A 27,764-nucleotide genomic window follows, 5' to 3' on the forward strand; every position below is an offset into this window, starting at 1 on the left:
ATGCGAGAAGTATCTTAACGAATGGTTGCTCTCATATGGATTATGATACCAATGGCTGACGCGTGAGACGGGTAGACTCTCGAGATGTCCAATCGCAGACTTCACATCAGTTTATCCGTCGAAAGAGATATGAATCGGCGGAGAGGCACGATAAGAAATGGTTATAATAAATAAGATGAGAGAAAGCCTGGCTTAACGCGTATCGACGAAGACGAAGACGAAGAATAAGAGGGAGAAGCTCAACCAACAGTCTCGAATCTTGACCAAGAAACGCGTATATGGCATGGCATTGGATATAGCCTGATGGCGGCAGACAAGCACAGCCAGCTAGCTTTTCCGCCAAGTAAGAAGTAAGGGCAGTCAGGTCAGGCCCGCCCATTGCTGGCTGACAGGTATTATAGGCTCCAGTGTTGCCAAGGGGTGATAGAGCCAGGTTGGCGATGATGGTGATGGGTCATTTTGGGCCGTGACAACTCTGTTACATCTGAATCCATCCGAGTTCGGACGTGAACTGTATGAACTGTATTTTCGGAAACCCAGTCGGGGTATATTTTCAGGGGCCAATCTTAACAAAGCAGTTGCTGAGTGGTTTAGAGTGCGGATATGATTGGGTGACTGCACCCCACAAACACAAACCTCCGTTCCGATGCCACGTAACTTACAGTGCGAAGCGCGCGTCTGACTTTTTTTCTAACTTCTATATTGAGTATAAGAACTTTGCTCACGTCACTCTTTAGTCCTCGTTATTGAAGTTAGTTTAGAAATGAACTTCTCCCGCACTCATTTCTGACTCATTGCAGTGATATTTCTCTGTTAAAGTTTCCAGTTCTTCCACAGAGCATTGGGATTCATTGACATCAACAGTCACTTCTATCCATATATGATCTTTGCCCTCCACGAATCTACAACGATGAGAAGATCCACGTCCAAGGAGGGTTCCTTCAGCGCCGACTCTGCGGTCCACAAACCAGACGGAGCATCCTCCGTAGTCTCCTACCTGGCAAACACACTGCTGAAAGAGAAACCCGCGGAGCCCACCCCCGCCACCAGCGACGACGAATCCAGCGGCGAAAACATCTTCTACCTAGCCTATGGTTCTAACCTCGCCAGGAAAACCTTCCTCGGGATGCGCGGCATTAGGCCGCTCTCCCAGAAGAACGTCCACTGCCCCTCCCTAACGCTCACCTTCGATCTCGGCGGCTTCCCCTACCTCGAGCCCTGCTTCGCCAACACACGCTACACCACCGACGTACCCCCACCCGGGCCCCCAGGAGTCGACTACCACAAGACGCACTGGAAGAAGGGCGTCGTCGGCGTCGTATATGAAGTCACGAAGCAGGATTTCCTGAAAATCATGGCCACAGAGGGCGGCGGCGCAAGCTACCAAGACGTTGTCGTCCCCTGCTACCCGCTCGAGTCCGACATCTCGGTGGTGCCCGAGGTACCCACCGGCGAGCCCTTCGATGCACACACACTCTACTGCCCCTGGCGTCCCGGCGGGCTGAATCGCCCAGATCCGAACCACGCGCAGCCGTCGCCGCGATACTTGAACCTCCTCACCTCCGGCGCAGCAGAGCACAACCTCCCCGACGAATACCGCGAATACCTCGCCCAGATCCGGCCGTACGTTGCGACAAGCACGAGGCAAAAGATTGGGCGGATAGCGTTTGCGGTGGTGTGGGCGCCGATATTCCTGCCGATCATGATGGTTAGCAGGAAGCTGGTGGATGGTAAGGGGGTGGCGCCGGGGTGGTTCAAGGCGATTATGGATGGGCTTAAGGTGGCGATGTGGGGGAGCTATGATATTTTTTATAGGCGGATATATGGGGAGGGTGAGAGGACGCTGGAGAGCGAACGGCCGCCGAGGTTTGCGGAGGAGAAGGATGAGGTTAAGCCGAGGATTTTGGAGGAGAGGATGAGGGATTTGCAGGGTGTTTTGGAGGAGTGTGGGGAGTGATTTGATGGATCTATGTAGGGCAGCTACAGCTGTTTTGAACGTTATGTTGAGCCTGTTGTTGATAGCATTGTAAATATATCACCATATGTTGTTTTATATTCCGTCTATTCAAAATGAATTTTAATAAATTCAATGTTATTACTTCCAATTATTTCAACACTGTCATAGAGAGCATTAGCAAACCCAACTCTTGACTCTCTATATCATACGCTCTCAAAATAAATTAAACAATCCCACACGCCAATTCTCCCCTCATATTCCCCCCATCTACCACCTTAAATCCGTCCCAGGTTGGGAAGGTACGTTGCGGTCGCTCCTTCCCTTATATTCTCAACCAAGCAATACCGTCCAACAATCACCCTGCCTGGGTAGCTCAATCGGTAGAGCGTGTGACTCTTAATCTCAAGGTCGCGGGTTCGAGCCCCGCCTCGGGCTCAAATCCCGAGTTTCTCTACAAGATTCTCTCATTAAACTTTTTGCATTTTTTTGCTATGCCGCCCATATATAGATGTGCTGGACTACTCTGATTATTTACACAATATCGGAGTGACTAACTTACCTACAGTTGTGAAAGTATGTTGGAGTTATGATTTTGTGGTACTTGGTGGTATGCTGCCAGCGCTGGAGGCTGTGCGGATAAACTTTTTTTTACGGACGTTGAGATTGACGTCATGTTCCGCGACGAGAAAAAAAACCCGCAAGCAGCATGCGACCAACTTCAGTGCAAACGAATGGCTTCATCTGCCAGTTCAAATCATAAAAACTCTATACTCAATATTTGCTCGGATAATATATACCTTATACAAAAAAATTAGGTAGTAACATCACTTATTATTCCGCCCAAAATCTCTTTCTGCCATACCTTGTGTCTAAAAACCTTCATCCCTAGCAAAAAGTAAAAATTAATCCGCCATCACTTGCCAGCAATCAGAAATTAGGTGAATGTTTGTCTCATAGCCCAGTCTCCCCAGCTCTGAAGTAGCAAATACTTTAATTCGTTTGTAACATCATATAGGTCCACATCCTACACGTGCTCACCACCACCAACTTGTCTAGAAGCATACGTGAGAAGCAAAAATGTAATGAGAGAATCTTGTAGAGAAACTCGGGATTTGAGCCCGAGGCGGGGCTCGAACCCGCGACCTTGAGATTAAGAGTCACACGCTCTACCGATTGAGCTACCCAGGCAGGGTGATTGTTGGGAGGATGTTCGGTATTCTGCTCTTTATGGAGGTGTTTGTGTGGGCGGAGTAAAATTAGCGTGGATTTCGGCTAGGGGGAGGGCTTCGACGGAGGACCACGGCGAAGACTGTGATCCAAGCGGGACCGTGCATTTAACGGGATAGATAGACATGGTTGGGTTTATTTGAGATGGAATTCCCTGCAGATGATGCTGTTTGCCGTGGTTTATTGCTTTATATTTTTTGGTTTCACTTAGAATTATAGTTTTTACTTTTTAAATCCCGGGCACAGTAACGCCATTGCTTATACCCAGGAGCACTTCCTATCCATCCTCTCCCTTTATATCCACCCCCTCCTCCTTCGCATCATTCTCATATTTCCCCAAAATCCTCCAATCCCCCTTCCCATCCTTCCCCTTCCACTCCCATACCACCCGCCCATCATTAACCGCATCAACCAGCTCCTTCCCAGCAACCTCCCTCTCCCCACTCTCCGCATCCCACACCCATCCCTCCCTCAACCAGCACCACCTCAGAAAAGCCCTCAACTCCTTGTCTTTCGGCAGCACACGCATCCATTCAGGCTGGAACCCCTCGTCCTCCGCTTCTTCGCCATTCCAACCCTTCGCTACCCCCCTGAGTTTGTCTCTGCAGAAGATTCTCCAAGAATCAATCGCGTAGGGTCCTTTAGTCAGGTGTCCGATTTCCCAGGCGCCTTCGCGCATGTCCTCGTCGGAGAGGATTTCGCCTTTCTTGATAGTTGCGTGGGTATTTTTTGTAGGGTAGTTTTCAACGCGGTATCTCTTCCCCTTCACCGGCAGATCATCCAAGAAGGTCTTAGCGTAGCGGATATATGTATCTGCTCGCACGGATTGCAAGCCCAGATGACGAGTCAACTCCACGATGACGCCCTTGTCTGCGTTTGCGAGGTCGGTGGCGGTAGGAAATAGCTCCATGAGCTTGTAGTAAATGGGAATCGACGATTTTCCATACGTCCGGATGAGGAATGTGACGCCGATGAGGAGACGGAGCGGGTCATGGCATAGTTTTTCCTGGAGGAGGCCGAATGAAGGCGAGGAGAGAGGTGGAAATGGGATGCACGAGACTACACCGCCAGGGGAGCGGGGTGGTTTCTTTGGTGATACTGCTGGTGAGAAGTAGGGGGATTTGGTGGCTGCCTTTTCTTTTTTGACTGGGGAAGCTGCGGTAGCGGGTTCTGGAGGTTGTAAGAGTGACTTGTTTGGAGATTGCGCGAGGTGCGGGAGAATGACGGAGTTTCTTCGTGGGTGGGCGAGTTCTGGACGGATTGGACTCTCCATATCGTCTGCTTCATCACTGGAGTCGCCTAGTGGTGGCGTGGAGCTTCGAACCATCTCGTATTTAAACGCTGGCTGCTTTGTAGATGTCGTAGTTTGAGCTGCGTCTATAGAGGACCTTTCCCGTGATTGGGACCTGGTTACCCTGAGATCAAATTCATCTAGGGCAGAGCCTTCCCTGCTCTCGTCCGAATCTGCCTCACTTTGAACGCTTAGGGTATAAGCCGAGACCTTTGCTTCGCCATCAGTTTCGACGCCCAGGTCTTCAACTGGTTCAACCTCGGTATCAACTGTGGCTTCCTTGTATGCCATCGGTATAATCCTAGTTTCTTTCTTTACTTCCGATTCTCCTAGCCCCTTTCCCACCTCAGTAGCACCCGTGACGGGGGGGCTGGATTCTCTGCGACTGATGTACATCGTCTGACCCGCAACCTCCAGGCGCTGACCACCACTCGCAGGGCCCTGGCTCCCTACGAGTGGTGTTCTTTTAGCTCATCGACTGCCACGAGTGCTTCAGTCTTATTTTCATCACCGACAGATTTCCGATTACCGCGCTTGCGGCGTTTGTTGCTCGCGGGGTTTGGTGCTGGAATCTCTGATAGAGGTTGCGTAGTTGGGATTATAGGAGCGGCGACGGGTTTGCTGGCTGGTTCGTCTACACATAAATCCATAGGTTCGGGCACGGCTGCTACAGCAGCGGGTGTGCTGGTGGGGATTTGCGTGTTTGTATCAAGTGCCTTCTTGGGAGGCGGCGGGCCACGCTTTCTCTTACGCTTGCCGGCTGCATTCAAACCGACGTCGTTGGCCTCTTCCTTAACAATCGGTTTGACCTCTGCTTCATGTTGGGTGTCTACAGCCTCGACAGGCGCAATAGGTTCTGGCTTAATAATAGCCTCGGTCTTCACAAGCTCGGACGCATTTGAATTTGAGCCAGCATCAGTTCCAGTAGTTGACTTCCGTGCCCGCTTCTTCTTCTTTGGTGCTCGGAGATCAACAAATCCATCATCCGCAGCCACAACTGGCTTTGGGCCGTTGAGAGCGGCTACAGCCGGAGGCTTGATAGCTGGTGGAAGGATTGGGGCTGCAACTTTTGACGTGCTACTATTCGTAGTACCGTTAAGTTTAGGCTTATTAGCAGCCGTTGCCGAAGCAGGATCACCCGGCCCAGGGGTGGGCTTGTTCTTAGCGCCCCTCTTCCTCTTATTCGAAGACTTCTCGGCGGCCGCTTCATTATCTGCCTTGATAGTGGCTGGTGTAGGCACGTCTGCAGCATTGATCTGCCCAGTAGGCGCTGTAACGGCGACCTGCGGGATTTGGGAATTTGTTGCTGGGTCTGCTTGTGTGCCCGCAGCTTCTATAACAGTAGTTGGCGCAGCTTGGGGTTTGTTTGCTAATGCCTCTTTGGCTTTGTTTTGTATGAATGCCGCCTTTCGTTCGCGTCTACTCAGTTTAGGGGCTCCAGAGTCGAGTTCACTCGATCCAGCCTCTGCCGCAACAGCAACTGCTATGACGGGGGTTGGCGCTACCGCGGGCGCATTTGCTAATGCCTCCTTGGCTTTGTTTTGTATGAATGCTGCTTTTCGTTCGCGTCTAGTCAGTTTAGGGGCTCCAAGGTCGAGTTCAGCCACTTTAGCCTCTACCGCGACGGCTGCTGCTATAATGGCAATTGGCGCAACTGTGGGTGTATTCGCTGACGCTTCATTATCTGCTATAATGGGAGTTAGCGCAACCGGGGGCGTAGTTGCTGATGCCTCCTTGGCTTTGTTATGTATGAATGCCGCCTTTCGTTCGCGCCTAGTCAGTTTAGGGGACTCAGCGGCAGGTTCGCCCGATTCAGTCTTTGCCGCGACAGCAGCTGCTATAACGGTAATTGGCGCAACTGTAGGAGTATTTGCTGATGCTTCCTTTGCTTTGTTTTGTATGAATGCTATCTTGCGTTCGTGTCTGCTAAGTTTAGGGGCTCCAGGGTTGAGTTTAGCAAATTCGGCCTCTGCCGCTTTAGCAGCTATATTTGCCTTTTGTCGTTTCGATCTCCTATCGTTCAGCATGACCTTTTCTGGTTGGCTTTCCGTAGTTGCTGTCTCGCTCAGAGGTGTCCCTCCAATCTCACTCTCGACTTTCGGCTTGTTCGCATCCACGCTCGAAGGAGTTCCACCAATGTCACCCTCCACTTTCGGCTTATTTGCCTCCTTACGAAAGCGTTTCCGCTTTGTAGGAGTGGTATTCTGTGCTGTGTCTTGCGGTACCCCACTCGCGTTAAACAAGTTACCGACCGTCTGTTGAACGTTTGCGAGAACCTCAATAGCATCCGTCAACTCCAACCCAGGCATCTCGAGTGCAGTCAGCTTGCTTTCCAACTTGACTCCCTTGGCCTTGCACAGCTTCTCCTGTGCGTTCTTAGCTTCAACCAGTGCCTGGTTAACCCCCAACCCCAGCCCAATGCCAAACGTCTGGACCTCCTCAAGATAGCCTTCCAGTTGATTGACGTTCGGGGCCCCAGGTATAGTCTCAGCGGCGTGCTTCTGTGCGAACTCTGCGATTATGGCGGCGCGCTGGTGGTATTTTAAGAGAGACCTAGGAGTACCAGGTAGGTCGCTACGAGTTTGCGACTTTGGCGTCCAAGGGACCGGTTTCGATTTCACTGGTGTGGCTACTTGAGCTTCTTCGCGGGTTTTCAGGAGGAAATTGACATCTTCCTTGGGCGGAAGGTGCGCACGCAAGAACGCCCTGTCGCTGTCAGACTGAATACCGAAGTCGGCAAAGACATCCGTGCTGACGCCGCCATCTTCATCTTCTGACCTTGGGGTCGTCTCGTCTGATGATGTGGGAGGAGTCGAGTAGCGTGGATGCGATGAGGGAGGGGCCACAAAATCGGGATGCTGTTTCGCACGCGTTAGTGAGTGCTTTTAGGGGGGTTTGCAATTGCGGTCTGGTAAAATTAACTCACAATATCCGATTCGGTATCCTCTACAGCATTTTGAAATGCGCCGTTGGTAAGTGGTAATAGCGAAGGTAGAGCACCGATCGCAAAACCAACACCTGCTTCGCTATCGTCGACCACCTCGATGCTCTTCTTGATTCCAGGGACTTCCGCCACAGATTTCGCTCTCAAAGGTGATGAGGATGCCTGTTCAAGCGCCATAGCCACCCTTTGCATGGCAGGTATCTTGTTCAAGCCTTTTTCCCTCCTCGCAGCCTGCCTGCTCGTCTCACTACTCGACTGGCTAGGTGAAGGGCGCATTTTCACCGACCTTCAAATCTAGGATTTCCAATTGATATAAGACAGCTCCAACTGCACATGTATATCAATGGAAACCGACTAGCCCTTGAATTGACCTTGTCGTGGATTTTGGGAGCGTGAAGTGGAGTGCCTGAATATAATTTCTCGATAAGAATCTAGCTAGCTTATCGGGGAAGATACTTTTCTCTATCGGGCCAAGCACAATTGTCGGAGCTCTCGGCAAGATTTCCAGGGCAAAACGGATTGCCGAAGACAATGCTCGTACTCCATGCCTTGCTCTATTAACGCATTGAAAAGTGCAAATCACGTGAAATTACTTGGGCAGTAACAAGGCCAGTTTACAACCAAGTTACTAAAGAAATAAGACGGTATATTGAGATTTAGGTCTCGTATCTTCTAGTAGACTATTCTCTTTGTACAACCAAAACGTAGAACTAGTACAATACAACAGTATAATATGCGTCGTTGCATTCACTCCCTTCTTCCTATCCATGCCTCTCCTTGCTCTAACTCACACCATCGATCCTTCTACTTTCTTGGTCCACCAACCTTTGGCGGGTTGTAAGCGATCTTCCTTGTCTTGATCGGAGCCCACTTGTATCTCTTAACCCAGATGCTGAGAGCCAGTAGCGCGGAGGACATAATCAGAACCTTCATTCCCATCTTCTTGCGCTGGTCCATCTCGGGCTCGGCAGCCCAGTTCAGGAACTCGGTAACATCCTTGGCCATCTGGGAGGTAGAGGCCTCGGTCCCATCATCGTAGTCGACAAGACCATCGAAGAGGACGCGGGCCATGGCAATACCGGTACCCGGGAAGTATGGATTGAAGTTGAGACCCTCCTGGACGACGGCGCCTGCGGGAGGCTCCTCAGGATAACCGGTAAGGAGGTTGAAGATGTAGTCGCAGCCACCGTGGCGGGCCTTGACAATCAGCGACAAATCGGGAGGCAGGGCACCGTTGTTGGCGGCGCGGGCGGCCTCATCGTTCTTGTATGGCGATGGGAGGTAATCGGAGAGCTTTCCGGGGCGCTTCTCGATCTCGCCCTGATCGTTGGGCTCGGTGTCATACTCGTTCTCCTCGGCCATGGCCTTGGCCTCGTCGACGGTGTTGGTTACTCCGACCAGTGTTCTGTATGGGACCCGAGCGAGTGAATGGCACGAAGAGCAGACCTCGCGGTAGACCTGGAAACCACGGCGCAGGCTGGATTGTTAGCTTATGGATGCTAATGGGGCTGATGGAAGCTTACGCTTGGTGATCGAAGGTCTTGACGTATTTCTCATGCTCCCATGGGTAGTGTGTTGGGTGGAGACTGCATGTGAATATTAGCTTCCGAAGGTCAATTGATGGGATCGATGAGCGTACCCCTCTTCCGCAGGTGTCATGGCGTGAGCGGTAGAACCATAGAGATGATAGTACCAGGCCATCGAACCAGCAGCAACGGCAGTGGCAGCGGTTCCGGCGGCGGTAAGCTTGAAGGGAGAGTTGACAGCTTCAGCTGCCGACGACGCGGCGCGCTACAGAAACCAAAAGTCAGCAATAATCCATCAAACAAAGCACCCATTCGATCCCTGGTGCTTCGAACATCCCATCCTCATCCAATTGACACTTCCAGTCCATCCCTCGTCGCACCCGATGCGGCTCTTGTCGGCTGTATCGTACCTTTGTGGTCCTGCTCACACTGCTCCGGACCGCGCCGAAGCGGGCAGCATTTCTAGCAAACATTGACATCGTGAATCAATTGCTCCTCGGCGGTCGACTCTCGAGGAGGGAACAGAGGGGCAGACGAGAGCGGTCTCTGTGGTAGGCGGGGGTTCGTGCTATGTGGTGAGGTTGTCGGGCGTGGTCGATGTTTGAGTTCGAAAATTGGTCGGCCCTTACCTCGGCCAATCAGAGCGAATTGATGACCCGGTTACATCTTATTGGTACGCGAGAATTTTCCGAGATCACCTCAACAAGAGCTTCTGATACCTTTCTCAAGCGGATTATTGCGCTCTTCCAAATTCACTATCTACATATTATGTAGTATTCAAATCATAAACCAGCATTGACATTCCTATACTGGATCTTTGTGAATTGCCCCTTTATGACCCTTTTTACCGCGAATTATGGCTCTCTTTCAATGATGATTGGCCCACGATGGTGAGTTCGGGAAGGCGGAGACTCAGCCTCGTTGCGCCTGGCAATATATTTTATTACCAGCCCTTTCTAGTTCCTGTCGGAGTCAAAGAATAGTACAACATTCTCACTATCCCTCACTATTGTGCACACAGGCAGCTACGCCTGCCTACCTTTGAAAATCCCATATTGCCACGGTAGCTCCTGCCTTTACGCCCCTCCGCCAAGGCCGCGACAAACAACCATAACCAACATGCTCTCCCAACGCTGAGCTGTCCAAGTTCAGCGCTTCACCATGTCGGGCCAGGAGCTGGTAGCTTACGACGAGTATCGTGACTATCCATTCCTGACCCCCGATGAGTTCGAGCTCGCATGTCATTACTTGGAAAGTATATATATAAACGCGAACTTGGGACAGGCGAGGGGGAAATTCAAGCTTCGCCTGCAGAGATCGCTGACTGGTGGTCCCTCGTACCTCACTATTGCTACGCCTATTACTATTGCGGATGGCAATATCGATGAGCTCCTCGGCATGGGCTTCTTGAGTGCGAGTGATGGTGCAGACGAGGATATGGATGGGCTCCAGGGCATGGACGTCGAGGGGGAAGATGGAGACTCTGTAAGTTATTGGTGGCTTGCTAGCTTCTAGCACGCTCCAAATCCCACTTGATGATTAGACATGCTAATGCTTATGGATGGTAGGATGCTCTACATCCCAACGGAGCGGGCGATAGCTTACTCGACGGCCCATATGTCCAATATGAAATCCACCTCCACCCTACCTACCGAACACCCGTCTTGTGGTTCCACCTACATAATCTTCCAAACGATGCCAGGGCATTCGATATCGAATCTGTCTACCGATATCTCGTTCCGGATATTCTCAAGGCTGAGTTGAGATCTGTAGGCGTTATGGGAGGGATATCCGCAGCCGTAAGTCTCAAACTGTCTTACAGAGTCTATAAAACTATGCTAATATCACACACAGCACCATCCCATTACGGACCTTCCCTGCTTTTTCATGCACCCATGCAACACCAAGGAGGCCATGGAACAGTTCCGAGCAAAGCTTAGCGACTACTTGATGATCTGGCTCGGTATCGTTGGGTATTACGTTGGTCTGAAGTTACCACTTGCCATGGCATGAATTCCATAACAGACTAGAGAAGGCTATGCCGAAACTGACTACTTTTGTCGATCCCATTATCCCTCATTTTATACCAAATATATGCTCTCTATCTAAACTCCACGTTAAATCAACTTTAATTTTTGTGACGCCGCGTCTAGTTGCCCCCAGTTGCCTTTGCCTGGTTGATAATATCACGTCTCTTCTTGCAAGCTTCTGCCAGCGTTGCGAGAACGCACTCTGTGTCGTACCACCCAATGCAAGCATCAGTGATACTCACACCGTATTTCAGTCCTGCCCCGCCCTCCTTTGGAACCTTCTGGTTGCCTATATTCGTTAGTAGGCCTTATTAATTAACTGTGGAGGGAACATACCCTCATTGATATTGCTCTCAATCATAACACCCATGATAGCCGTCTCACCCTTGGCAATCTGCTCAGCCAGCACCGCCGCAACCTTTGGCTGGTTACGGTGGTCCTTTTGAGAGTTGCCGTGGCTGCAATCAACCATCAATCTCTCCCTCACGCCCGACTTCTGCAGGGCAGCCTTAGCCTCAGCAACACTCTTCGCATCGAAGTTTGTTCCCTTGGTGCCACCGCGCAGAACAACGAAGCAGTCCTCATTGCCAACCGTGCCGACAATAGCAACGACACCCGGCTTTGTAACAGACAAGAAGTGATGTGGGTGTCTGACAGCACCAATGGCGTCGATAGCAACGCCCAACGAGCCATCTGTACCGTTCTTGAAACCAACAGGGAAGGACAGGCCACTCGCCAGCTCTCTGTGGAGTTGCGATTCAGTCGTCCTGGCCCCGACGGCGCCGACACTGAGCAGATCCGAGAAGAACTGCGGGGAGATGGTATCTAACATCTCGCTGGCGAGCGGCATACCCCTGGTCGTGAGATCCACGAACAACTGTCTCGAAATCCTCAATCCCTTGTTGATCTGGAAGCTGTTATCAATATCCGGGTCGTTGATCAGACCCTTCCAGCCCACAGTCGTGCGCGGCTTCTCGAGGTAAGAGCGCATGACGATGAGCAGCTCATCCTTGTATTTCTCCTTCAGCGCGAGCAGCTTGTCGCAGTATTCCAGCGCCGCGGCGGGGTCGTGGATCGAGCATGGGCCGATGATGACGAGGAGGCGGTGTTGGGCGTCGGTGCCGGAAACGATGGCGACGGACTCGTCGCGGCCGGAGATGACGGTCTCTTTGGACTCGGGCGTTTGGGGGATTTCGTGTTGGAGGAGGCCGGGGGGGGTGAGGGGGTTGTAGCCGCGGACTGGAGGGGGGTATTGTTAGTATGTGTTCTTTGGATCGGGGGATCGGGTGAGGTCTTACTGCGCCAATCTTCTGTGCCCGCTCTGTTACCGACGTCCTTGTTCTCGATGAAGAATGACGACTGTGCAATGAATTAGCTCTGAGCAGTGGTTTCGAGCTCTCTGTTTGTCATGTTACTTACAGACATATTGAACTGAGGGTGCCTGGATCAGGTGAATCCAACTGTGAGATGTTTGTGTTTGTGAATATTATTTATTTCTCATTTGAAGGTGGTGGCGGGGTCGCTATTTATCGATATGAAAGAGTCGGAGGTTTGGCGTGGAAATTGTGACTGGGGGGATCATACCACTGACAGCCTCGCGAGCTGAATTAATTCACGTTGGTGTGAGATTTTTGCCAATATCTTTCTTATTTTACCCTTATGCTCATAACTAGAATGTAAATAATCCATTTGAATTCATTTGAATCAATAATATTGCGCAATTAGTGCAATATTTCTATTCCCAGACAAACCCTTACTCGTGAGTGTGAATGCGTGCTTGCCCCTCACCTCACCGCTAATATCAAGAGCTAAAGTACATCAAGCTATTCCATCCCAAACACGTGAAACGCAGTAAGACGCTGCCCAAAGAGGCTTTCTTTCTGGCTCACAGGTTGTCAAGCCAATGGCCCATATAACTGCCTATCCATGGAAAAAATGATAACTTTATAGCTGTTGTGTAGGATAATTCCGTCTCGGTTGTCCCACCAGCAAAACCCGTGTACGGTGCGCGGACCTCGGAGTGGCCCCGCCCGAGTCTCAAATGCGGTATCCAAAAAACATAGAACTATGACGTTGTGGCTCGTCGCTCTCAACGCGGACAGATCTAAACAAAGTGCGATAAACGGTTTTGTACCCGACTATCTCAACATCAGTCGAGCTCCCAGTTTCCCTCCATCCGCGTCTTTTTTCTCTCGTACAGCGTTAGAGATCAAGCAATTGACTTCTTGAGAGCACTGGTGAAAAGCGTCCGTCATCCTTTGCTTACATGCAGCCTGTCATCACCAATCAGCCCCCCGCACCTGGTCCTATAGCTGTTCTTCCCATATATTCTCACCCCCCCCCCCCCCCCTCCACTCAGACGTTTGCTGGTTCAGGCAATCTCATAATCACCATGGCACCGAGCGCATCGAAGGCTGCGAACGAGGTCTATCTCCTCCCGCTTCTTGACGACGGATCCCCAGACGTACCTGGAGGATACATTTACCTCGAGCCAAAGTTCGCAGCGCCAATCGTTGTACGCTTTGCCATCGAGGGCACTTCTTCCATATGCAGGCATGGGAGCTTATGGGTCAACATCAATGCACCAGCAGAGCCATTCAGGCGGGATGCCTTCAGGGAATTCAAGTAAGTCTCTCAATGCGGCCCCATGAAATTGTTTATTCCCAACACATCATCAGGCTGGAACCAGACTTCAACCGCACACTAGAGATTGACATCCCGATTCAATCATCTGGCTCGTTCGCTTTTTATACGACATACTCTCCATTACCAGATCTCGACGGCGCAGGTTCAACCCCATCAGAATCAGAACCGACGAAAACTCCTCTCTACTACATCGATGTCGCCCCACTTCTCAGTCTGGGAGATAAACAGCTCCCAATGGCTGCCCTGTCAATAATATCTGTCATATCAAAATTCATGGGGAAATATCCAACAGATTGGCAAAAACACCTGCGCGGTATCAGCGGACGCGGCTATAACATGATTCATTTCACACCTCTACAAGGAAGAGGGAACTCAAATTCGCCATATAGCATAGCAAACCAGCTAGGATGGGACCCCGAATGTTTTCCTGGGGGTGAGAAGGATATTGCTCAACTGGTCGATGTTATGGAGAAAGAGCATGGGCTATTGGGCCTGACCGATGTGGTTTGGAACCATACTGCCGATAACAGTGAATGGCTTCAAGAGCACCCAGAAGTGGGATACAATATGTCTACTGCCCCGTGGCTAGAGTCAGCACTCAAACTCGACACAGAACTGCTAAAGTTCGGCAGCGAATTGGAGAAGCTGGGGCTGCCGACGGATATTAAGACCGTCGAGGACTTGCTGTTGATCATGGATGGCATTAAAACCAAGGTCATTGACAGCCTTAAATTATGGGAGTACTATGCCATTGATGTTAAAAGAGATGTCAATGCAGCTGTGGACGCATGGGTATCTGGGAATGTCAAGGTCCCCGCCGAGGGATTTGGGAGCAAAGATGCTTCGCATAAGGAGCATGCTAAGTTTATCACTGAGAAAGCTATGCTGGGGACCGACCGGTTGGGAGAACGCTATAGACGAAAGATGGATCCAGCCATTGCTGCTGCTTTGTTGACAGAATTGCATGGAAAGTCCAACGGCAATGCCGCTGATAGCGACGAGGTGCGGAATCATATCTCTAAAATTTTGGAAGAGGTAAACCTACCATATTACAAAGAATATGACGAAGATATTGCAGAAGTTCTGGAGCAGATCTTCAACCGCGTTAAATATGTACGCCTGGATGACCATGGACCAAAGCTTGGTCCTATCAACGATAAAAACCCACTCATCGAGTCTTACTTCACCAGGCTTCCTCAGAATGACACCACCAAGAAACACAAGCAGGAAGACCTGGCTCTTGTGAACAACGGATGGATATGGGCAGCAAATGCCCTGGTGGACAATGCTGGACCAAAATCCCGGGCCTATCTCAGACGAGAGGTCATTGTTTGGGGTGACTGCGTCAAATTAAAATATGGTGACAGCCCCAAGGATTCCCCTTATTTATGGGAGTACATGGGGAAGTATACGAGGCTCATGGCGAAGTATTTTACCGGTTTCCGAATCGATAATGCACACTCTACTCCTCTTCATGTCGCTGAGTATCTCCTCGATGAGGCACGCCGTGTTCGTCCTAACTTATTTGTTGTCGCCGAACTGTTCACTGGTTCAGAGGAGATGGATTATGTCTTTGTCAAACGCCTCGGTATCAATGGTCTCATCCGAGAAGCTATGCAGGCTTGGAATACTGGCGAGTTGAGCCGACTGGTCCATCGCCATGGTGGTCGCCCCATAGGCAGTTTCGAGGTTGATGAGATCTCTGGCAATGATACATCATCGGGTGAGGATCCGACAGAAATTGTCCGAAAGATCAAGCAGACCCCAGTCCATGCCTTGTTTATGGACTGCACGCACGACAATGAAGTCCCAGCACAAAAAAGAGAGGCTCGCGACACACTACCAAACGCAGCCTTGGTATATATGTGTGCAAGCGCAACTGGCAGTGTTTTCGGTTATGATGAAATATACCCAAAGATTATCGACCTAGTCCACGAGACGCGACTATATACCTCGTCATCATCCGAGAAGCCAGTCGATATTAAGGATGAAGAAGGTGGTATTGGAGGTGTCAGGAAACTCCTGAACGACATTCATATCTTAATGGGCTTGGATGGATACGAGGAGACGCATATTCACCATGATGACCAATACGTTACCGTGCATAGAGTACATCCCGAGTCGAGAAAAGGATATTTCTTGATTGCTCACACTGCGTTCCCTGGCTACAAAAATGGCAACGGAGCGTTTAGTCCTGTTCATCTCACAGGGACCCAGGCTAAACATCTTGGAAGCTGGATGCTCGAGGTTGATGATTCGGAAGAGGCCCGTGATGCTGCATTGGGAGACAAACAATATCTCAAGGGGCTGCCTAGCAAGGTCACTAGCGTTCCTGGAATCAACATGGAATCTAAGGACGATGAGACCGTTATTACTATGGGAGATAAGTTCCCGCCTGGGAGCATCGCGCTCTTTGAGACATGGATCCCGGCAGCAGAGCATGCATCTGGTCTTGACACACATGTCACTTCAGGAGCGAAAGAAGCCTTCTCCAAGGTTGATCTCGTGGATCTCAACTTCATCATGTACAGATGCGAAGCCGAAGAAATGGATTCCAGCAATGGAAAGGATGGCGTTTACGACATTCCCAGCCACGGAAAACTAGTCTACGCAGGCCTCGAAGGTTGGTGGAGCGTGTTGAAGAAGGTCATCGATGAGAACGATCTTGCACACCCGCTCGCGCAGCATCTAAGGAGCGGCCAATGGGCCTTAGACTATACAGTTGGGCGTCTGCAGCGGAAGTCCAAAGAGGAGGGGTTTGAACGCCTACAGGCCCCAGCCTTATGGCTCCAGGAACGTTTTGATGCGATTAGAAATCTCCCCAGCTTTTTATTACCACGTTATTTCGGACTGATAATCAAGACTGTTTACTCTGCAGGATTTGACAGGGGTGTTGAACTCATGAGCGAGAACGTGCAGAAGGGACAGTGGTTCATGAAGAGCCTTGCGATGGTCAGTGTGCAGCAGACGGGCTTCGTCAAGTCTGCCTCCCTCTACCCGAAGCGAGCAGTGCCCTCTCTTGCAGCTGGACTGCCGCATTTTGCCGTCGAGTGGGCAAGATGCTGGGGACGAGATGTTTTTATATCCGCGAGAGGCCTCTTTTTGGGAACGGGCCGTTATGCGGAAGCTCGCGAGCATATCATTGCCTTTGCTAGTGTCGTCAAGCACGGCATGATTCCGAACCTTCTTAGCAGTGGTAACCTGCCCCGCTACAACTCTCGTGATTCGGTCTGGTTCTTCTTGCAGACCATCCAGGACTATACGAAGATTGTGCCCAACGGCCTTGACCTATTGAAGGAGAAGGTGCCGCGGAGGTTCTTGCCTTACGATGACACATACTTCGAATCAGATGATGCAAGAGCGTATTCCGCAACTTCAACTTTGGAAGATATCATCCAGGAAATATTCGAAAGACACGCCAGCGGCATATCATTTAGAGAAGCTAATGCCGGCCCAAAGCTCGACATGCAGATGAAGCCCGAGGGATTCCAGATTGATATCAGTGTCAACTGGGACACTGGTATCATATTTGGTGGGAGCCAGGACAACTGCGGGACCTGGATGGACAAGATGGGCGAGAGTGAACGGGCTGGGACTAAGGGCGTCCCCGGTACTCCTCGTGACGGTGCTGCTGTCGAAATTACTGGACTATTATACAGCACACTGAAGTGGGTATCAGAACTTCACAAGGAAGGAAAATACAATTACAGTGGCGTCAAGACGAACAATGCCTCTACCAAAGAAATTTCCTTCGCCGATTGGGCGAGCAAGATCCGCGACAACTTCGAACGATGCTACTATGTTCCCGCTTCGTCGGAAGAGGATGCGAAGTATGATGTCAACCCAGCCATTATCAACCGTCGCGGCATTTACAAGGATCTCTACAAGTCTGGAAAGGAATACGAGGACTACCAACTCCGGCCCAACTTCCCCATCGCCATGACCGTCGCACCAGATCTCTTTGACGACAAACACGCATTGGGTGCCCTCTTCATCGCTGACAAGGCGCTGCGTGGGCCAACGGGTATGGCTACATTGGACCCCTCGGATCTGAATTACCGACCCGATTACCACAACTCCGAAGATTCAACAGACAAAGCGACATCAAAGGGACGCAATTACCACCAAGGCCCGGAATGGCTGTGGCCGACGGGATTCTTCCTGAGGGCGCTACTTGCCTTTGACCTGAAGCGCAGGGACACGCCTGAAGGGCGAACGGAGGCTTTCCAGCAGGTGACGCGCAGGCTGGCAGAGTCCAAGAAGGCCATTGTTGAGAGCGAGTGGGCTGGGCTGACGGAGCTGACGAATAAGAATGGGAGTTTCTGTGCTGATTCGGTGAGTTGTAATGGACGGATATTTATATGAGAGTGTACGCTAATATGGTTTAGTCTCCGACTCAGGCCTGGTCTGCGGGATGCTTCATCGATCTATATCACGACGCTGCGCAGTATGCCGTCTCGAAGTTGCAAGAGAAATGAAAGTGGAGTGAGTGATGGGGCAGGAGGTGGAATATAGCTCGAAACAGTGCATTGGAAGGACTACGCGATTTTTTTGGAGGGACTGGAGTTTTCAGATGCAAATGGGATACGAATCTACTACCGCTGTTTCCAAAAGCCTATATCTCTTTTTCGTGTTCTTGGTTTTCGCTCGGCCCCGGCACGCTCTTTTCCCACTCGGCCACCCACCTCATAACCAACCCGGCCGACCCACCAACCGCTCCCAGCACCCGCACATCCCAGGCATCCACCTAAGTTTTCCACCTGAGTTTTCACCTTGCTCATAGCCACCCACAAGCCTCGCTGCCTGCCCCGGCACATAGTCGGTCTTAACCTTCCGATCTTCAACCAAACCCGCCTGGGTAGCTCAATCGGTAGAGCGTGTGACTCTTACTTCCTATCCTTAGGATATGAGATCATCTCAAGGTCGCGGGTTCGAGCCCCGCCTCGGGCTCAAATCCCGAGTGCTCTCTTGAGGAGTCCTCAATCATTTTTTGCTGTTTTGTGGTAATGAGGCACATGGGCATATTTTTTATTTTGGGAGAAGTCATTTCGATTGCGGGCTTCCTCAAATTTGAAACTTGGGGTTTTTTTTATATTTATCTATTCTCCCCAGTCTTTAAGAATAAATTGCAGTATTTCAATATGCAAAATTATCTATTACTTTTGTTATTTGGTCTTCTCAAAGTAGTGATATTTCCCATGACGCCACGGCGCGCTAAAAAAAGTTTTCTGACGTCGCCAACATCTGCAAGGCTAGCAATCAGCCTCGTCCCGTACTCATCCTGCCAAATTTCTAAGAGCTGCTGTGATATCCATCTATCACCTTGCACCTGCAGGACGGCAATAAACAGCTCAATTGGGCGATCACACACTAACAGCTGTCACTCCGATGACTGCCGTGCTGTGTTGGGGTGAGCTGTGGCGTAAGCTCATGCAAGGGATTGTGTTATTGTTGTCGATGTCGTGGTTGGTATCCGAGCGATTATTGGAGGCAGAGGCCTAATTCGATATATCTTGCAGCCTCATGTGAGCTTGGATCTCCGGGAGGAGCGATATGTCTCCGAATGATTGGCCGCTACTGGGTGATCACGTATTAACATTGAGCCCTGGCCCCTAGGCGGCCCCAAGCGATACGTCCATTCAGGCAGATTATGAGTCTGTATATTGATAACTCAGGCAGTGTGAGAAACCAATTGTATTGGCGCTTCTCACTCTGGTTACATAGGACTCTCCGAGTATTGGGGGCGCTTTGGGTCCAAATCAGTGGCCGGAGAGTGCTTTACTGTCTCACTTTATATGACCTGTGGTGTCGTCTTGGAGGCCTCAGATCCCACAGCTACATAGCTACACAGCTTCACGCGCTGTGCACTTCTGCTGCAGCTGGCGTTACCTTGCTTCCGTACTGACTGTTGCCTGTTTTGGCAAAGACTGTCTTCGAGACCTCAGATTCCAGTGCCACACAGCTCTACAGCTCTACAGTCTACGCGCCGTGCGAGTGTGACTTCTGCTGCAGCTGGTGTTACCTTGCTTCTATGCTGACTGTCCTTTCTTTAGCTTGAGAAACTGGAGCCCCGCGTTTCTCAGTTTTTGCATTCCAAGTTGTCCTCTCCTTTTGTAATAAGCACCTCCTTGCTGTGGTAACCTCCTATTTCGAGTGTAGTTCTTGCTGGATATCCTCCTTATTCGAGTGCATTCCTTTTTGGATATCCTCCTTGCCCATGTGCAGCATGGCGAATTCTCAACCGCGCATTCCCTCTCAGCATGGGACCTTGGAATACCTGCGTCTTCAGTATGACAATGCCATCGCGTCGGGCATCAAGCGTCCCCTTTTATTCCCACAAGTGTTCTTCAGCTTCGCCCTCCTAGCTGGTTTCCTCATCATAGACCACCGACAAAACCGCTTCTTATACCAGTTACGATGGTCGGTTTGGTTTGCCGTCATTGCAGTTGAGGTTTCCAATATCCGTCATCGGATTTCCCTGGACCCAGCTGTTTCTTACGTCTCTGGCGTTGCATCGGTATATGTTATAATATGGAGCACGATGTGGTTGATCTTTGGGCGTCCCCAGTTTACGGCTGCGCGCCTCGAGCGCCGACGTAAGGCGTTACAGAATGGTATTCGGGCTGCCTCTGGTGGTACGACCCAGGAAAGACCCGAGACAATTGGAAATAAGATGAATGGGAATGGACATTCTCTGAAACAACAAAAAGGCCATGATACCGCTCTGCCTACGACAGAAAAGAACCTGGCAGAAACCAAAGACTCGAACGCGGAGTGGGAATACTTCTGGCAACCATACCCTCATGTTTTTGGAGAACGCCTGGCTTGGGTGCTGGATTTGATATTCAGTTTCCGTGGGCGGGGATGGAACTTCTCTATTCCTACCAATCCAGCCCTCCCAGAAGATGTTGCTGCCTCACTCGGCGAGACCCTCTCAGAGTCTAATAGAAGCCTGACAAGCAGGACTGGATACCAATGCTTTCGAACTCGCGAGGCGCTGGCACGTTATGCGATATCCAGGTTCATACTCTGCTATCTCATCCTAGACCTTTGCAAGTTTCAGATCATCCACGACCCCTTTTACCGTACCGGCGACGAGTCTCTTCAAGCTCCCGCATACCTCGAAGGTCTCTCACCTTTCCTCATCACCCGAATCCGCCGCAACACCCTCAACCTCGCGCTAGTAACTTTCATCCACTTCCACGCCCTTCTAATCCCCATGGTCGCCTCCCTTCTCCTCGGGCCCAGAGTCCTTGGAATCCGGGGCGAACCCTGGATGTACGTCACAACATGGGGCTACCCCTCCGCCATCCTCCACAAAGGACTCTCCGGCTTCTGGGGCACCTGGTGGCACCAAACCTTTCGTGCCGGCTTCACCGCGCCGACGAATTACCTCATTCGCAAAGGCTGGCTGCCTAGCAATGGCATCGCGTCGCAACTCGTCGGAATTACCATCGCCTTCATAATATCAGGCGCCATGCACGCCACCGGCAGCTTCGTGCAAGTCCTCCCCACGCATCCACAGCGCCAGTTCGCGTACTTCCTGCTGCAGCTCGTGGCGGTGGTGGTGCAGACCTCGTTCTGCGCGGTGCTCCGGCCTTGGATCGAGCGGCTGCCGGTGTGGGCGAGAAGGACGGGGAATGGGGTTTTTGGGTACATGTGGCTGTATGCGACGGCGCCGCTGTTCATGAATGATATGTCGGCGGGCGGGACATGGTTGTATGAGCCGATTATAGTGAGCCCGTTTCGATGGCTCGGGTTGGGGCCGAAGGGGTATGGGTGGTGGACGTGGGCGCATGTTGATATTGGGTGGTATCAAGGAAAGTATTGGTGGGAGAGTGGGATTGGGGGTCTTTGAGGGTTGGTGTGCGAATAGTGATTATGATGAAGTTGACGGCCTATATATGGCAATCTTTTCTGATCTTGGAATGCAATTGCAGAACAAATTATTTTAGCCCTACAATAGTTTTATGAAGCGGGCGTAGATACTACTCACGGTTTGCTATAACTAGCTGTCACAAAAGCTGGAGTTTAGTTTATAAATATTTCGCTCAAAGCCACACTGAAGGCATCGCATCTTCTATCTAGAGTCTAAATGCAAGCATGAATCTCCTGCTCCCTCCCCTTCACAACACCCGGGGGTCTGAAAAACCGCTAGATCTTGCTCAACTTCTCAGAACAGCTCTGCAGCACCCTCTTCACCCCTAGCGCGCGCTCATTCGCAGAGGCCTCACGGAGCTGCTTCCCAAAGTCCTCTCTCAACCCTACTCTCCCTGCCTGATCCTGCCCAAACACGCCTGCAACAACCGCATCAATCACTGCTTCCGCAGCCTCCGCGCGCTTTGTCCTCGCCACCTCGCTGCCCACACCAGACGGCACTTCCAGCAACGAGAAATAGCCCGCCGCAAGAGCATAGTTGTCTGCAGCTTGCGGTGTACCTTTAGCCAGGGCGGAGAACTTGAGTTTAGAGCGCTCATAGAGGGCCACGCGAGCATTTATGCTTGATTTCTGGCTTGCAAAGACTGCCTTTATTCGCTCGAGCAGTTGCCGGAGGTGAGAGAGTGTATTCTCCACAACTCCTGATTTCGTGTTCACAGCACGTATTAAGGCCGAGACACCGTTGGTGATCGTGAGCGTATCTAAGGAGCTAGCTTTCTTGTCGTCCTTGTCATCAACGTCCATTTTATCGTCGCTAATGGCCTTTTCGAGCCATGGCCAAATGACATCGTGCACCTCGATGAAGAGGTCCGTATCTGTTCTCGCCTCGGCATATTCGCCTAGGGCAAGGAAAGCATGAGGGCGATATGCATCGTTATTTCGTTTCGCCTCTCGGATTGCGATCTTTGTCATTTGCCCAGTGATTTTTGGATCCTTCGACCAAAACGTCTTACTGGCCTGTGAAAACTTGACAAAACTAGTCAAGACCTTCTCTTTGCCATCGAAAGTTTTAACCGCAAGGGCACTTTCGAGCGCAGGCCATATAGCTGCGGAGTGTGGGATGCTGATATCTGTGCCGGCAGAGGTTACAACATCTGCTATAGTAAGGGCGGCAGTATGCTTGATAGTCCATTTCGGCGAATCGAGACGCTCGACTGCGATGTCGGTAATCTCCTGTAGATATAGAAGGACAGCGCGAGAACCGCCGACATTCTCATCCCAAGTTTTAGTAAATTGATCTCTAACATGCTCGTCAAAGTCATGCCTAGCCATGAAAACGAAGGGTAGGAACTCAGTTGCGAGTGCATTAAACCGGTCTGTCGCAAATTTAGACATAGCGTATATGATGTCTGCAGATACCTGCCGGTGAGCTTCATCTTCGGCAGCGAAGTATATATTCTTTGAGTAAGTTGCGAGTTTTAGAATTTGCTGGTTCGAACCAAGCCGAGCTAGGTAGCCTGCAGCTCGGGCGTATGCTGCGCTGACAGTGGAATTCCGGTCGCGAACGGCCTTTTCAATATCTTTCAAAAAGATATCTGCATGGGGCTTAAATACGAAAGAGTGCCTGGTCGCAAGACTAACTAGAACGCCACTGCACCCAACCTTTGATGGCATGCCAACAGCTGTCTTGATGACATTTTCCAGGTGAGGCACCAGGTCTTTCATTGTCTTATCGTCAAGGTGATCCAAGCATCGTTCGATGGCCTCCATCATTGGTGAATGCGAAATAGCAGTACTACGGGCCTCGTCAATCTTCTCTTGCGTGGTATCGTACTTCGCAGCGTTCATGTGAAGATAGTTGATGATATCTGGCTCTAGTGTGCTCAAAAGGCCCAATATTTGCTCGATGAGACTGGGGATAAATGGCAGTAGCGTTTTCCCACCGCTCTTTACAAGCTTCAAAACGGTATCGTATGCAAATTTCTGAACCTCATTTGACGGGCTTTCAAGACCCCGCGTTGAGAATAGGAAGGGCATGACCTCTTTCAGCATAACTTGGGCATTCTTAGAGGATGTCCCAGCTTCAAGCTGCCGTACGAGAATCCCAGTGAGGACTTGGCACAACTTCTCGGCCGCCTTTCTAACGGATCCTTTGATATCGTCGAGAACCTTGAAAGCGACTTCCCAGATTTGGGCCAGGTATTTCTCGTACTTTTCAAACTGTCGCCCTTGAACCAAGTCGGCAATAGCGGCGCAACTTGCTTCCCTTATACGCCATTCTTTACCCAGGATATTCTTCAGCAGGTCATCCATGATTGCATCAAAGTACTCGTCGATAACAACCGTGGGCGATTTGACAAGGGCATTCCAGATGTCGTTCATGGATCGCTGCACGTTCGGGTTTGGATCAAAGCGGTACCTAAATAGCTTAGGATACAGCTTTGGGTCAACTGCAGATTCAGACAAGATACTGCTCAGACCAAATCTTCCAAAGGCAGCTCTTGTCGACCATGTTGCGGCATTAGAAGCCAAAGACATAAACTTGTAAACGAGACTCTGGTCTCCAACTTCGGCAGCAAGCGACATGATATCTTTATAAGAAGTGACAGATTCGCCATTCCCGGTCGGCAAGGCCCCGGGTTCGAAAAGCTCTGTGTCTTCCTCGACTTTAATTTTTGTTGAGGTTCCGGTAAACGATGCCACCAAATCGGCAACAAGACGTTCTCGAAGGTCCCTATCACCTTGTTCATACACAAGACTCAGCCCCCGTGATGCGGTTTCTTGGACGAGGTCATCTCGTGCTGATAATAGCCCCATAAATGCTGCTTGGCACTCTCGTAGTCGGCTTTGGATCTCTTGAAGGTGTCCGCAGTATTGGATTAAAGAAAAAAGCCAAATCCCAGAAGCTTTCTTCAACGAGGGCTTGGTATTTTTGCAGTCTTTCAAGATTTTTCCGACTACACCTTCCAATGTAGACGATCTTGTTGGGCCCTTGTAGTTTGCTTCGACGTCCAAGGTAAGAATCAAAGAGTCAGATTCCCATCCTGTTGAAGCTACTGCCAGCGCCTCGCCGACTGTGAAATGAACTTCAGCTTGTCTCAGCTCGTGCAATTCATACAAACCTTTCAGTATTATAGCGAGCGGTGATTCTGGAGTCTCAAGTGTGCTCTCATCAAAGATCAGGGCAAATCTACCGAGAGCTGAGATTGCCTTCCCATTTCCTTTCTTTGCTTCTGTTGTCAGCACCTTGATGATTGCAACTGCATCATAAGGAGAGGCCTCAAGTCGGGCCTCAGTTACCAAATCCACGGTGCTAAGTAGGCCAATGGCTATAAATGCAGCTTCTTTATTGCTGGCATCAGTTGCACTGCTGGCCATGTTCAGAATTTGCGCGACAGCTTCATCTATCAATGCTACATCAACATCCGCAATGCGTCCGTAGAAGATAGAGCGACTCAGAAGGTACGAGAGGGCAATTGTTGAACCGTGAACCTTATTTGCCCCTGCTCCAACTGCTGAATCCCAAAGCTTAATAGATTGGATAAGCGTTTCTAGGATTTTGTTCAATTGATCTGCTTCATTCGACGGATGAGCTCCTAGCATGCCTAGACCCTGGGCCGCAGTCTGCCTTGTTGCAACGTCGTTGGAAGCGATGGCTGGTAATAACTCAGAGGCTCGAGTGGCGAGTTCGGATAGACACGCCTGAGGTGCTAAAGCTCCCAGTTCAACAAGTGACTCTCCGCAGTCTTCGAGCCCTTTACCATGCTTCCATAGCATTCCTTCAAATGCCGCAGTAAAAAAGATGCCCAAGTCTTCATGGCTTATAGTTTTCATATGATCTTTGACTAACTGTCGCGATGATTTATCTGTTCGGAGTAACACATTGAGCTGGCGTTCCCAATCTGCCTCGCTGCCAATATCCTTTCCTTGCTGCGTGGCTCCTATTAGAAGCATTCGGCGGCAGTAAGCCACAGCATGATGGAAGGCGTTTATTCTGTTCCCTGAGAAGTTGCCGAAGACGGAGACGCTGTCGATATCCATGCCAGTGAGCATAGTGTTGGCGATATGGGAGTTTTTCATGAGAGTTTGACTTGTAAAGAATACTCTGACAAGCTCTCCCCAATTTGGAAGAACGAGGTCATTCGTCCCTTCTGATAGATTGAGCAGACGGTACCAATATGGATCCTGCGTTATGTTAGTTATATTTAAATTCGCTTCTAGAAAGGGAAGGCAACTTACCAAGCCTTTATTGCCCTCTTCGAGCACGTCGCTTCTTTCCTCCGCAGAGCTTCCCAGAGCGAGGATATCGACCCATCTCCCCACAACATCGCTATACTCAAGGCAGCGATTTGCCCAGCGTACAGTCACAAACTTGGCGCTGCGTACGATTGTGTCATCTTTCTCTTGTAACATATAAGAAAGCAACAGTAACCGAAGTTCGTCTCGCAGCGAAGGGTCCAATGGGCCAGAAAACGCATTTAACAGACTTGCCAATGCCCCTTCAATGCTAATGAAAATGCTTTCAGACGACTTTTCTTCAGTCAGAGACCGAAACAGCCAACGAATGAGATCAAGCCCAGGTTCAAGGACGGTCGATGGTACCGTCTTTGCCATTGAGCCAAGGGTCTCATATGCCAATGCTCGAAGAGCCACTTCATCAGAAGACCGACTGTTGGGCACTGGCCAGCCTTGTTCTTCAATGAAAGAGCGAAGGAAGGTTATAATAGACGGAGCGGCGCGCTTTAAATCATCCGGTGAACCCATTCTAGAAACCCAATTCATGAAGTTGAACATTGCGTTCCGCAATTTCAAGGCTTCCAGTCCTTGCACAGGAGGAGCATCAGGCATGGCCGGTTGGATGCTACCCTGAACAATTCGGACAATCTTATCAGGATATGTTGTTGACGCAGAAGATTTTGCCATCAACGCGAGGATGCGTGTCTGAAGTGCCGGCTTCGAAGACATATATATATCGAAAAGCTTGCTAATTACAGACTTGTCTTCTAACGACACCGTGCTTCGTTTAAGTAAATCTTCTCCGAAACTAGAAATCCGTGAGTTGGTGTCCGCAGCTGCAAATACTGCTGGGATAAAACGCTCTGGGTCTTTGAATGCTCCGCTAGTGAGAAATTTTAGAGCGGTTATTTTGGTCTCTGTTACGTTAAGACCTTCTTGGGCTTTAGGATTCCAAGTATCCTCTTTTCCATTCTGAGTGAGAAAGGCATAGTCGTCGGCGGATAGACCAGTACTGGCAATGCTTCCTCCACCGGAGCCTGCAAGAGATTTGGCTGGATTGAATAAAACAAGCTTTCCGAACCAGGAAGCAACAAACTCCGCATCTTCTGGATGTTCGTCAAGGCCTAGCTTGGTACGAAGTTCGTCGTCTTCCTTGCTCCCTCTTACCGGCAGCATCATCTGTGGCAACAGACGTAAGAAGAGATTAAAAACTGTGGTACAAGTAGGCTTGCCAGCATCTTTGGCGATCCCGTGCAGCAGGATTGGCAGTAGATCAATTTGTTCCTACTTCTGTCAGTTAAATTCTAATGGCCAGTAAAGACGACGGACAGTTGGGGAGAGCTTGCCAATACTCTGCTGGATGAAGAGCAAGTCAAAATGCCGTATCATGGACGACTCCGGGTTGTCTTTATACTGCTGCAGCAGTGCTGCAACTGGCAGGACAACATTTCTGCGTGCTGTTAGCTAGGAGTATGGTAACCCTGCCGCCACAAACAAAAACTCACTGGTCTCCCGAGAGTCTAATTTTGATATGCTGGCAAGTTGCAATAACCTACACACAGGTCAATAAGTGGACATCAGATAGGAAATATTAATAAGCCCAAAAAACATTACCTTGTTTCGTACTGCTTGGTGTTCACTTCCAAGCTTTAGAAGCACGGGAGGAAGATACACCTTCAGAACCGATTCAAGCTTCTCATCCTTGGCAAGAGCTATCCTCATCTCAACTTTTCCAACGAGCTCTAGCTCGCGGGCTTCGGATGGGGCGGACGATGCCATTATGCCTCGCTCGCCACTGCTCGGATATGGCAATGATTATAAAGACACGCGTTGAACTCAAAAAACCATCGCTTCAGGGGAAGCAATCGAGTGTGTAAGATGGAGTAAAGTGAAATAAAGAATGAGAGAACTACTCTCCGTATAATGTAGTTTGAAGGAGACTCGTAATTCTAGGTCTGCCTATCCTTCTTCGCCACAAACCTTACTATTCCTATCTCGTAGTCGGCGAACGAGCAGGCGGTTACGGTAA

At 50.3% G+C, this 27,764-nt stretch overlaps 9 protein-coding genes and 2 non-coding genes across 11 annotated transcripts; 5 read left to right on the forward strand and 6 right to left on the reverse strand.

The window, feature by feature from the left end:
* The first annotated feature begins 681 nt into the window (after positions 1-681).
* On the forward strand, positions 682-2,052 carry VC83_06927 (uncharacterized protein). The gene is made up of 2 exons (XM_024470510.1): positions 682-751; positions 801-2,052. Exon 2 carries the CDS (start codon positions 881-883, stop codon positions 1,955-1,957), a length of 1,077 nt encoding a protein of 358 aa, XP_024322021.1. The 5' UTR covers positions 682-751; positions 801-880; the 3' UTR covers positions 1,958-2,052.
* Positions 2,053-2,318: 266 nt separating this feature from the next.
* Positions 2,319-2,392, forward strand: VC83_06928 (the record flags this gene model as incomplete). The annotated part of the gene is made up of 1 exon: positions 2,319-2,392. It is a non-coding gene; the product is annotated as a tRNA-Lys (tRNA).
* A 679-nt stretch (positions 2,393-3,071) lies between these two features.
* On the reverse strand, positions 3,072-3,145 carry VC83_06929 (the record flags this gene model as incomplete). Its single annotated transcript has 1 exon — positions 3,072-3,145. It is a non-coding gene; the product is annotated as a tRNA-Lys (tRNA).
* Positions 3,146-3,461: 316 nt separating this feature from the next.
* On the reverse strand, positions 3,462-4,871 carry VC83_06930 (uncharacterized protein; the record flags this gene model as incomplete). Its single annotated transcript, XM_024470511.1, has 1 exon — positions 3,462-4,871. The coding sequence occupies one exon, from the start codon at positions 4,869-4,871 to the stop codon at positions 3,462-3,464; it is 1,410 nt and encodes a 469-aa protein (XP_024322143.1).
* A 53-nt stretch (positions 4,872-4,924) lies between these two features.
* On the reverse strand, positions 4,925-7,855 carry VC83_06931 (uncharacterized protein; the record flags this gene model as incomplete). Its single annotated transcript, XM_024470512.1, has 2 exons — positions 7,402-7,855; positions 4,925-7,333 (listed from the first exon to the last, which is right to left on the reverse strand). Exons 1-2 carry the CDS (start codon positions 7,693-7,695, stop codon positions 4,925-4,927), a joined length of 2,703 nt encoding a protein of 900 aa, XP_024322142.1. The 5' UTR covers positions 7,696-7,855.
* A 201-nt stretch (positions 7,856-8,056) lies between these two features.
* Positions 8,057-9,688, reverse strand: CYT1 (cytochrome c1). Its single transcript, XM_024470513.1, has 4 exons — positions 9,356-9,688; positions 9,059-9,210; positions 8,943-9,005; positions 8,057-8,896 (listed from the first exon to the last, which is right to left on the reverse strand). The coding sequence occupies exons 1-4, from the start codon at positions 9,422-9,424 to the stop codon at positions 8,224-8,226; spliced, it is 957 nt and encodes a 318-aa protein (XP_024322141.1). The 5' UTR covers positions 9,425-9,688; the 3' UTR covers positions 8,057-8,223.
* Positions 9,689-11,017, forward strand: VC83_06933 (uncharacterized protein). The gene is made up of 3 exons (XM_024470514.1): positions 9,689-10,430; positions 10,514-10,744; positions 10,800-11,017. The coding sequence occupies exons 1-3, from the start codon at positions 10,107-10,109 to the stop codon at positions 10,956-10,958; spliced, it is 714 nt and encodes a 237-aa protein (XP_024322140.1). The 5' UTR covers positions 9,689-10,106; the 3' UTR covers positions 10,959-11,017.
* ARO3 (3-deoxy-7-phosphoheptulonate synthase) lies at positions 11,018-12,924 on the reverse strand. The gene is made up of 4 exons (XM_024470515.1): positions 12,395-12,924; positions 12,274-12,334; positions 11,312-12,214; positions 11,018-11,264 (listed from the first exon to the last, which is right to left on the reverse strand). The coding sequence occupies exons 1-4, from the start codon at positions 12,398-12,400 to the stop codon at positions 11,095-11,097; spliced, it is 1,140 nt and encodes a 379-aa protein (XP_024322139.1). The 5' UTR covers positions 12,401-12,924; the 3' UTR covers positions 11,018-11,094.
* A 393-nt stretch (positions 12,925-13,317) lies between these two features.
* VC83_06935 (uncharacterized protein) lies at positions 13,318-18,780 on the forward strand. Its single transcript, XM_024470516.1, has 3 exons — positions 13,318-13,600; positions 13,654-17,956; positions 18,010-18,780. Exons 1-3 carry the CDS (start codon positions 13,368-13,370, stop codon positions 18,097-18,099), a joined length of 4,626 nt encoding a protein of 1,541 aa, XP_024322138.1. The 5' UTR covers positions 13,318-13,367; the 3' UTR covers positions 18,100-18,780.
* Positions 18,781-21,600, forward strand: VC83_06937 (uncharacterized protein). The gene has a single exon (XM_024470517.1). The coding sequence runs from the start codon at positions 19,839-19,841 to the stop codon at positions 21,477-21,479; it is 1,641 nt and encodes a 546-aa protein (XP_024322137.1). The 5' UTR covers positions 18,781-19,838; the 3' UTR covers positions 21,480-21,600.
* On the reverse strand, positions 21,597-27,736 carry ECM29 (proteasome component M29). The gene is made up of 5 exons (XM_024470518.1): positions 27,350-27,736; positions 27,241-27,287; positions 27,065-27,185; positions 25,739-27,019; positions 21,597-25,684 (listed from the first exon to the last, which is right to left on the reverse strand). The coding sequence occupies exons 1-5, from the start codon at positions 27,512-27,514 to the stop codon at positions 21,776-21,778; spliced, it is 5,523 nt and encodes a 1,840-aa protein (XP_024322136.1). The 5' UTR covers positions 27,515-27,736; the 3' UTR covers positions 21,597-21,775.
* Between the last annotated feature and the right edge of the window lie 28 nt (positions 27,737-27,764).

Source organism: Pseudogymnoascus destructans, assembly GCF_001641265.1.
Source record: "Pseudogymnoascus destructans isolate 20631-21 unplaced genomic scaffold scaffold_17, whole genome shotgun sequence".
Taxonomy (NCBI): Eukaryota; Fungi; Ascomycota; class Leotiomycetes; order Thelebolales; family Thelebolaceae; genus Pseudogymnoascus; species Pseudogymnoascus destructans.

What these genes read in the sequence shown, in the direction of transcription:
- VC83_06927 (XM_024470510.1), top strand. Translation starts at nt 881, where the DNA reads ATGATCTTTGCCCTCCACGAATCTACAACGATGAGAAGATCCACGTCC.
- CYT1 (XM_024470513.1), bottom strand. Translation starts at nt 9,424, where the DNA reads ATGTCAATGTTTGCTAGAAATGCTGCCCGCTTCGGCGCGGTCCGGAGC. An exon ending in GTGTGAGCAGGACCACAAAG is followed by an intron (nt 9,211 to 9,355) that starts GTACGATACAGC and finishes TGGTTTCTGTAG; the next exon opens with CGCGCCGCGTCGTCGGCAGC. An exon ending in ATGACACCTGCGGAAGAGGG is followed by an intron (nt 9,006 to 9,058) that starts GTACGCTCATCG and finishes ATTCACATGCAG; the next exon opens with TCTCCACCCAACACACTACC.
- VC83_06933 (XM_024470514.1), top strand. Translation starts at nt 10,107, where the DNA reads ATGTCGGGCCAGGAGCTGGTAGCTTACGACGAGTATCGTGACTATCCA. An exon ending in AGGGGGAAGATGGAGACTCT is followed by an intron (nt 10,431 to 10,513) that starts GTAAGTTATTGG and finishes TATGGATGGTAG; the next exon opens with GATGCTCTACATCCCAACGG. An exon ending in TGGGAGGGATATCCGCAGCC is followed by an intron (nt 10,745 to 10,799) that starts GTAAGTCTCAAA and finishes TATCACACACAG; the next exon opens with CACCATCCCATTACGGACCT.
- ARO3 (XM_024470515.1), bottom strand. An exon ending in GGGCACAGAAGATTGGCGCA is followed by an intron (nt 12,215 to 12,273) that starts GTAAGACCTCAC and finishes ACCCCCCTCCAG; the next exon opens with TCCGCGGCTACAACCCCCTC. An exon ending in TGAGAGCAATATCAATGAGG is followed by an intron (nt 11,265 to 11,311) that starts GTATGTTCCCTC and finishes TAACGAATATAG; the next exon opens with GCAACCAGAAGGTTCCAAAG.
- VC83_06935 (XM_024470516.1), top strand. Translation starts at nt 13,368, where the DNA reads ATGGCACCGAGCGCATCGAAGGCTGCGAACGAGGTCTATCTCCTCCCG. An exon ending in GATGCCTTCAGGGAATTCAA is followed by an intron (nt 13,601 to 13,653) that starts GTAAGTCTCTCA and finishes ACACATCATCAG; the next exon opens with GCTGGAACCAGACTTCAACC. An exon ending in GGAGTTTCTGTGCTGATTCG is followed by an intron (nt 17,957 to 18,009) that starts GTGAGTTGTAAT and finishes AATATGGTTTAG; the next exon opens with TCTCCGACTCAGGCCTGGTC.
- VC83_06937 (XM_024470517.1), top strand. Translation starts at nt 19,839, where the DNA reads ATGTGCAGCATGGCGAATTCTCAACCGCGCATTCCCTCTCAGCATGGG.
- ECM29 (XM_024470518.1), bottom strand. Translation starts at nt 27,514, where the DNA reads ATGGCATCGTCCGCCCCATCCGAAGCCCGCGAGCTAGAGCTCGTTGGA. An exon ending in TTGGCAAGCTCTCCCCAACT is followed by an intron (nt 27,020 to 27,064) that starts GTCCGTCGTCTT and finishes TGACAGAAGTAG; the next exon opens with GAACAAATTGATCTACTGCC. An exon ending in AAGAGGGCAATAAAGGCTTG is followed by an intron (nt 25,685 to 25,738) that starts GTAAGTTGCCTT and finishes AACATAACGCAG; the next exon opens with GATCCATATTGGTACCGTCT.